At 45.1% G+C, this 8,498-nt stretch overlaps 1 protein-coding gene across 2 annotated transcripts in view; it reads right to left on the bottom strand.

The window, feature by feature from the left end:
• LOC110305029 (ankyrin repeat domain-containing protein 26-like) overlaps positions 1–4,015 on the bottom strand; it is a 123,451-nt gene extending 119,436 nt beyond the window's left edge. For both annotated transcript variants that reach the window (XM_021176772.1, XM_021176771.1), the window contains exons 1-3: positions 3,586–4,015; positions 2,538–2,652; positions 2,051–2,224 (exon numbers count right to left, since the gene is read on the bottom strand). In XM_021176772.1, the coding sequence (XP_021032431.1) occupies positions 2,051–2,224; positions 2,538–2,652; positions 3,586–3,788 (492 nt within the window). In that variant the 5' untranslated portion in view covers positions 3,789–4,015. The remainder of the gene's footprint in view (positions 1–2,050; positions 2,225–2,537; positions 2,653–3,585) is intronic.
• Positions 4,016–8,498: the final 4,483 nt, after the last annotated feature.

Genomic DNA, 8,498 nt, shown 5'->3' with positions numbered 1-8,498 from the left:
CAGGGCTATACAGAGAAACCCTGTCTCGAAAAACAAAAAACAAAAAAACCAAATTAAAAAAAATACATTTCACAGGTTTCCAATGAAGTCTGATTGCTCAGTACAGGCAAAAGGTTGGTATATGTATATAACCTAACCTCAGCATATTCTACCTCACACAGAACTAGAACACAGTATTCCTTAAAATGCACTATCTAAAATTCACTGTGATTCTAGTTCTGTTTAGACACTCCATAGAGTTATTTCTAAGAGATTAACATGAAGATAGATAGATAGATAGATAGATAGATAGATAGAATCTTTATCCATCGTAGAAACAATTTTGGAAACCATGAAATCTTGTTAACACTATATTGCAAATAGAAGATGTGAACTCAATACATGCAGGGGAAAATTTAGTGACCTGAGAGACTGACCAGGAGTGTCCCTAGCAAGCTAGAGAGCACACAGCCTTTGTATAAGTGATGTCTTGTTGTATAGGCAGTTCCAAAGGCTCGCAGGAAGCGGGATTCCGTTATTAAGGAGCCTCTGCAGATACCTCCTACAGTTTAGAGGTGGTCAACTGTCTTTGGATCACCTTGACTCCAGCCATTGAGTTACGCTCTCTGCTGTGGCTAAATCTAAGTGCTTGTCTTAGGGTCTCCATTGTTATGTAGAGACACCATGACCACAGCAACTCTTATAAAGGAAAACAGTTCATTGAGGCTGGCTTACAGTTCAGAGGTTTAGTCCATTATTGTCATGATGGCAAGCATGGCAGCAAGCATTCAAATACAGGAGTCCATGAGGGTCATCCGTAGCCAAACCACCACAACGATTATGGGCAAAAAGGAGTTTTTGCAAATGTTTTCCTTTCTTGAAAATCATGTTTTGCCAACTCAGAAGTCCCATGAGATATTTTAAATATTTTTAAAGAAGATGTATTTCTTTTTGTTTTATGTGCATGGGTGTTTGGTCTATATGTGTGTGCCTTCTGCATGCAGTGCCTGTGGAAGTAAGTCAGAAGAGGGAGACCAATCCTCTGAGTGGCTGCAGTTACCAGTGGTTGTGAGGGACTGTGTGAGCGGGGAGACCTGAACCTGGGCCCTTTGCCTAGCAAGTGCCATCTCTTATGCTAAAAACAAAACAAAACAAAAACAAAAACACAAACAAAAACAAAAACATACAATGTATTGTTCATCTGCCAGCAAGACATACAGACTTGAGAGCAAAGTTTAAAATCTTATCTAAATGGCACTTACTGACAGAAATAGGGAATATATACCCCAAATTAACTGGTCTTCCCCCTGGTTTGACCCACTATCCCAGCTCCTGGCATTTGACTCTGAGTCCAAACACTGAACATGCTTGAAGTTCAACCATTCCCTTCTCAGGTAAGAATGAACATACAAACAGGGCAGAATTAAACCACACGACTTTCCTTGTCTTTGCCAATGAGGACCGTACATTCCGACTCATCCTGCACTTTTAAGATAATTTTCTTCTCACCATTTTTTGTGACCCAGCCCCACCTCAGGGAGAAGTCATTTTAAAGTGTCACTAGCAGTATGATTTTTCATTTACCATAAAGCACTTTTGTTTGAGTTTTTGGGTCAAGTCTGATTCTAGACAGTTTCATTTGTTTGCTTGTTGAAACTGGGTCTCACTGGTTACAGACTGGCCTCAAACTCACAGAGATCTTCCTGCCTGACTTCCCAAGAGCCAGGATCAAAGGTGTGAGCCACCATGCCTGGCCAAATTCTAAGAGAAATTTTGTTTTCATGTCTCATTTTACTCTCATTAGAAAAACTGGTGAAAATATTTAAATTATATTTTAAAAGAAACTTTGGTGACCTGTTTGAAGAACATTTAATGTATATTAATACGGTTTTCTCAAATATTTTTATGGATACATAAAATCGTGTGCTCTGAAACTTCCTTTGTCAATTAACTTATTCTAAGCCATTTTTTTAACCAAAGAATTCTTGCTTTCAGCTTCTACATGTGGAAATGGTCCCACATATTGTTCAGGCAAATGCCTTTTAATTTGGGATATAAAACTGCGTGTTACCTTTGTCTTAATTTCGGTGTCTGCATTGAATGCCAGAAGCTTGGCGGCTATGCTGGTGTCCTTGTTGTAGACCGTGTAGTGGAGGGAGGTGTTCTGATGGATATCGACGGCGTTGGAGTCAGCACCGTTTTCTAGAAGGATCTTCACACAGATCTCGTGCTGGCGCTGTGTGGCCTGTGGGGATTGTCCCAAGGAAACAGACTCTCAGTTCAAGAAAGTCTAGAATTATAATCCTTCCACGGATTTCACCAAACGGTTACACTGACATGCCAGAAACTCGTTTTTATTCAAGTCTCATTTTTTTTAGAATGTGTTTTCATAACCTGCTCATCCAGAGCTTGTGTGGAATCACCGTGCTCCTGCTCCTGACTTCTGTAAGGCAGGGTACAGGCTCCACATCTGCCTCCCACATGCCGGGGTGCGGGCCTCCCACACCTCAGAATCCGGGGGTTGTGCTAGTTCATCTTCTGCCCCACTTGTTGGTTACCTTGATCAGAGCTGTACTTTCCTCTCGGTCTCGGGCTTCGATGTTGCAGTCATACCACAGCAAGAGGCTCACCATTTCTGACTGGCCATGAGCACAGGCATAGTGCAGAGCAGTCCTGGGAGAGAGAGCGCGCCTGAGGGCTACTGTGCAGTGTGAGGAGGCAGCTCGCACTTTTCGGAAGCAAAACAGCCAGTTTTGAATTCTTTTTCTATTTAGCAGTGCTAAGAAAGAGCAGTTAAACATGGAGGACCCCGAAGGAGAGCGCATTGCAAGAGACACGGGACAATTTGCAAAGGAAGATTGGGAACGTGGTGTTAACTGCAGTCGTCCTGAACTAGGGACCACATTGGCAAGCTCCAAGGCTTTGATGGTCTCTAAGATGTGAAGGCCTCCAGTGGACCATCTGCTTCTGCTTCTGCATCAAGGAAGCAGCCGAAGCTAATGGAGCGCCTGTGTGAACTTTGGAGCTTCACATACTATGTAATGAAGATGGATGCTAATCAAACTAGCCCACTTCAGGGCACCCCCCAGCCGAACTAATGGATGAATCAGCACATTGATTAATGAAGATGGTCACCCTGAATAACTGGACGTGAAGCCCTGCTCCAGCCTCCATGTAAGGTCCCTCAATAAATAACTTATAGTCCTCGGTTACCGTGAAATAAAAAGAATATGGAATTTTATTGAATGAACTTCCTTAGGACCCATCCCATTATTAACTTTTTCCATGTGCAGGAGAAATCACATTTAAATTGTCAATAGAGTCCTCTGAAAACAGAATTATATGGGGCTTGGAAACCAACTAAACTAAACAAGTTTAGTTTTCGATTTGATTCTCTTGAAGACTGTCTGGGCTCTGGACCCATCCAGGGTTTCAGATGCTGAGGCACCTGTGGTAGGAAGAAAGGCTAGCACCTCCTGTTAAAGCAGGCCTTGGCCTCCCTCCTCCACTCCCGAGGCCAAGATTGGCTTCCTCTCCCTAGGCCCTGCTGTCACTCCTCTACCCCTGTTCTGGGCCACCTCCCACCCCCACCCCGCACCCTCTAACCTTTTCTTCCGGTCTGTAACGTTCACGTCAATATCCCCAAATTCGAGCATCTTCTGCACTTGGGGTATGTCCCCCACGCTTGCAGCTTTGTGGATCCTTTTCACAGGCATGTACCCAGTGAGGTACCTGGGAGGTTCTTGGTTCTCAGCATGCCTAAAGCTCAGAAAGCCCCAAGGCGAGTGACCCTTGAAGATCTTCTTCATGGCTCAGACTGTGGCCCTTCACCCTATCTCTACCCCTCCAAAACTCAAGTGTTTATAATGCCTTCCTCCCTCCTAGTAACAACCTCGGTGCTCACAGCAAACCAGTTCTTTCAAGTCCCAGTCTTAGCCACCGCCAGCCAGTCCCAAAAGAGAGCCAACCAAGTCTCAGAATCTCGCCAGGATGCGCCCACAGAAGAGCCCCAAGGTTTAACATCCCTCCACCTCTTAGGCAGTTGGCAGGACTGTCGTTGCCAAGCAACACCGTGTGCACGTGCTCCAGAGACCCACCCCCCACTCCCGAGGCAACCAATCAAAGCACGTAGCCAACAGTGCTCAGCTCGCATGTCAGGCTCGTGAGCAACTGTGCCTTCAAGCATCAAACGTGTGCACCATTAAGCAGATGGTCCCGATGCTCAAGGCCTACTCAGTCTTGAAACATAACTCCCTTTAGATGGATCTACACTCATCTAAAGTCTAGTCTCCAAGAAAACCTTCCTCAGAATTCGAACTTGAGGCCAGCATCATCTTGCATGCCCAGCCAGACTGCGTGACCGTAGTAGGACCCTTTCCTAACAAGCAAGCAAGCGAAGAAATCTTCTCAGAATCTCCATATGGACTGTTTACACACACCCCTACCCCCGCCCCCCGAGACTAGCAATTGCAATAATAGAATGCTGCATTAGTGGTTTCGTAGACGGTGACAGTATGTGTGGTGGTGTGCAAGCTGGTGTGGAGGGAGCTGCACACTGTCCAGATAAAATGAGATCATGTGCCTGCTGCCTCTCACCCACGTATTTGGTCCTCAGCATGGTCTCTGCTCGATTTTTTTTCCTCTTTAAATCTTCAGGATTTATTTGGATCACAGTGTAATAGTTCAAACTTTGCCTTTTGATAGACTGCTGTCTCAGAAATCTCTTTCCATTTATGTTAGGATGACACTTTAGGCAGCTGGATCCTGTGCCATAGCCTTGCCCCATTGTCCTGGTCCTCCTGCGCCCTCTCCCCCTCCTCCTGGTTCTACATTTCTTCCATCTTTCTGGCCACCACACACCAACTCCTCATGTATACTACTGGTAAGTAGCAGTTTCCAGCCAGGATTTGACTGAATCTCTAATTCACTGCCTTAGTTTTTGGCTAATATCTTCTCCACATTCTTTATTCTTTACTGTGTATTTGCCTTCCACTTCCAATCTCCCCTCCAGATCCCATTGTCTGCCTGGGCCCTGTCTCACACTTCCTAGGTGCCATCGACAACAGAAGCAGGATCCAAATTTACTTCTACCCCTAGCTCCAAACCATGCGGATCATCCATGCTGTTACCCAAAAATCAATGGTGCCCAGGAGGGTCGAAGTAGAGAATGTAACACCCACCCTGCTCTGCATCTGCCTTGCTTCACAAAGAAGGACCCTAGAGATGAGCACTGGTGAGGTAGCCTGCATTAACACTGTGAAGGAGCCTCAGAGGATGCGGTCCAGACCTGACCACTAGCCCCTCCATGCGAGGAGCAAGTGTACCCCTGTATGAGCAAACGTTCTCAATATGAGGCCATGGTCAGGTCAAAGAGGACAACCACTGCCCCCTGATTCACGAGACTGGTGAGGCCTTCCCTGTTCAAGAATGAGTGTCGATAGTGTGTACAGGCGATAAAACCCACAGCTTCCTCTTCCAGATGACAGCAGCTGAGATGGCTCCCCAATAGAGACACCCCTACCCAGATTAACTAACCCTTGCTCAGCTACAGATAATAACTATGTTGAGGGTCTAAGACACCATTACATTGCTGTGAAAAGACACCAGGACCAAGGAAACTCTTTTTTAAAAAAGCATTTAACTGGGGGCTTGCTTACAGTTTTAGAGGTGAGTCCGTGAGTATCAGTGGCAGGAGACAGGCAGGCGTGGTGCTGGAACAGTTGCTGAGAGCTTTGCGTCCTGATCCACAGACAGCAGGCAGAGAGGAGAGTGGGAGAAGACTGCACTTGGTGTGGACTTTTGAAACTTTAAAGCCAATCACATAGCAGTTCCAGAAAGCTCACTGAAGGATCAGGAAGGTTTTGGTCATTCTCTCACTATCAGGGTTTTCCATAGGAAATGAGGGCAGCTCCTGTGGCAAAAGGAGACACAAGACTTCAGCAAAGAAGGCTGAGCCAAAAGCCAATGGTCACCAAGGTGGATTAGTCCATTGCCCAGCACCTCAGGGCATAGACCCACCACCAATTCGGAAGAGCCTGGTGAACTTTCTGCGGGGCAAGTCTGAGGAGACTTACAGAGACACAGTCCAGATGCAGGCCCAGAAGCATGGCTCCCAGCTCAGCCCTGAGCAGCTCTCTCAGCTCAGACAGCTCTCAGAGTCTCTGACTGCCATGGTGCACAACCATCTTCAACATGGCCAACCAGGCAGGCTTTGTCTTCCCTGCTGAGGCCTGGCTTGTCCCAGCCTCCATGCCTGCCCCTCAGGAGCTGTCTGGTGAGGACTCTCAGAGTCCTTTGGTGGAGGGAGGAGAGAAGATGACAGATCCTGCCAGCCAATCAGACAAGTCCTGAGCCAAGGCCATGAGACCCTCCTAAGCAGAGTCACACTCTGAGACAACAAAACTGCACCCCCCTGTCTACACAACCTGTAGCATTCACCCTCTGTGTGAACATGTACCAGGCACACTGATGAGAAGAGGAGTTTGAAGTGTTTACTCTGGACTATGAACTGTGTTTCACTGGGATCTAGGATTCAAGTGCTAAATGCACAGTGCATCCTTGCTTTCTTTGGATATTTTGCTCAAGTATGTATATGTTGGGTTTGTGTACTTATATTGTAGAGTATGTCCAATAAATATTGATTTACCAAAAAATGCTGTAGTTCTTTGGTCTTTTCATTTAGTGTGAGGAGGGCGGGTACACAAATATCTTAGAGTATATTCCCTGTAGATTATAATCAACCCTTCTCATCATCTGCCTTCCCTTCTGCCAGCCCCCTCCTGATTTTATATTAAGTCTACCTTTATTTTTGAGAAAGTAATAACATTGTGTCCTTACTCATGTTGAATGTCAATGATCATAACTACATGCCTTAATGTTCTGGGATTGCACAGAGAATGTTTAGTATTAATTATGTAAATTAATTACCTTTAGCAAATTCAAATAAAGTGAACCATTTCTTTCTAGTTTTGTTTTTATTATTTTATAAGAGCACATATCACAGTGAAGTCATAAGTTGAACTTGACTATTTTCAGTTTAGTGTTATCAACTTACATTGACTGTCTTGGGAGACTGGCCTCTGCCTGCAAGAGAGGGCTTATCCAGATCAGACTAATTAACAAGACAAAGCCTCCCCCTGATGTGTGTGGCAGAATTTTTCCTTGGGAGCCTTGCCTCCTATGGAGGCGTAAGGGAGCCTGGCATGAGTCTCCCGCCCGCCTTTTTTTTTTTTTTTTTTTTTTTAAATAGAACCCTGTACCTGGTTTCACAGTGGTGGTGCCAACCACAAGAATCATAAACAAAGAAAATGCACCACACACTTGCCTACAGCCTGATCTTATGAGAGGAATTTTGTCACTACTCATTTTTCCAAGTGACTCTAACTTCCATGAAGTTGACATAAAACTGAGCAGACATGCTAAGGTCATAGGCTACACAGAAATCTATTACAGTTGTCACAAAGAGACTTGATGTCTTGCAGAAATTTAGGAACCTGGAAAAAGGCAATGCCATTCCCTGAAACACTATTCCTCTACCAGATTCCAGGAAAAGGGAAAAGGAGGGGAGTGTTTAGAACAAGCGCTGCTCGTCATTTAAACGTTTGCTTTGCAACCGTTTCATGTTGAAGTAAATGAGAATGATAGTTAAGCATCATAAGTCACACATGTAAGTTCTCAAGATTTCCCTGGTGGTGAGGTCTCTCTGAGGAAGCTTTATCAGACACATCTCTGAAAGGGTCTTGAGATTCCTGGGGTTTGGTGACATCAGGTGCATGGCTGTGACTGGGAGAGACTTATGTGCCACAACCAGCATCTAATCCTGGAGCATATCTGTCCTATAGACATGCATAGTCCTCCTGGCCTAGACCCTACAGTAAGATTGATCCCGCCTGTCTTTAATATCCATGTTTTTGCATTTGAACAGCCTTGACCTCTGCATTAACCACTCCTGTAATAGTGCCCGAGACCTCAGCTGGCCCCCAGATGCCAGCACTGTGGATTCCATGCTGAAAGCACCATTAATGCTTGTAAAACTCAGCAAGTGGACAGCACCCTCTGCCAAAACTAAAACAAAGACCAAATCCATCAAAGTCCACAGTTCTGGGAAAGTCTCTAAATGTACTTACTTTGCTTTTTAGCTTCTGTAGTTGCATTTCTGGCTAACTGTTCTTGTTAACTGAAGTATATCAACAGAGAACATGGGTTTTGTGCTTAAAACTCACCCCTAGAAAGACTAGGACTATACTGGGATCCTTAACACACGGTGTAGTTTGCTAGCTAGCTAATAAATATTTTCTATTGTCTAAACCCATGTCTGAACAGTCTTCTCTGGTGAATACCCCATGTCTTAGTCAGGGTTTCTATTCCTACACAAACATCATGACCAAGAAGCGAGCTGGAGAGGAAAGGGTTTATTCGGCTTACACTTCCATACTGCTGTTTATCACCAAGGAAGTCAGGACTGGAACTCAAGGAGGTCAGAAAGCAGGAGCTGATGCAGAGGCCATGGAGGGATGTTC

Source organism: Mus caroli, chromosome 11 (assembly GCF_900094665.2).
Source record: "Mus caroli chromosome 11, CAROLI_EIJ_v1.1, whole genome shotgun sequence".
NCBI lineage: Eukaryota > Metazoa > Chordata > Mammalia > Rodentia > Muridae > Mus > Mus caroli.
The sequence above is the reverse complement of the archived record's forward strand: the minus strand, read 5'-3'. Positions and strand labels throughout refer to the sequence as shown.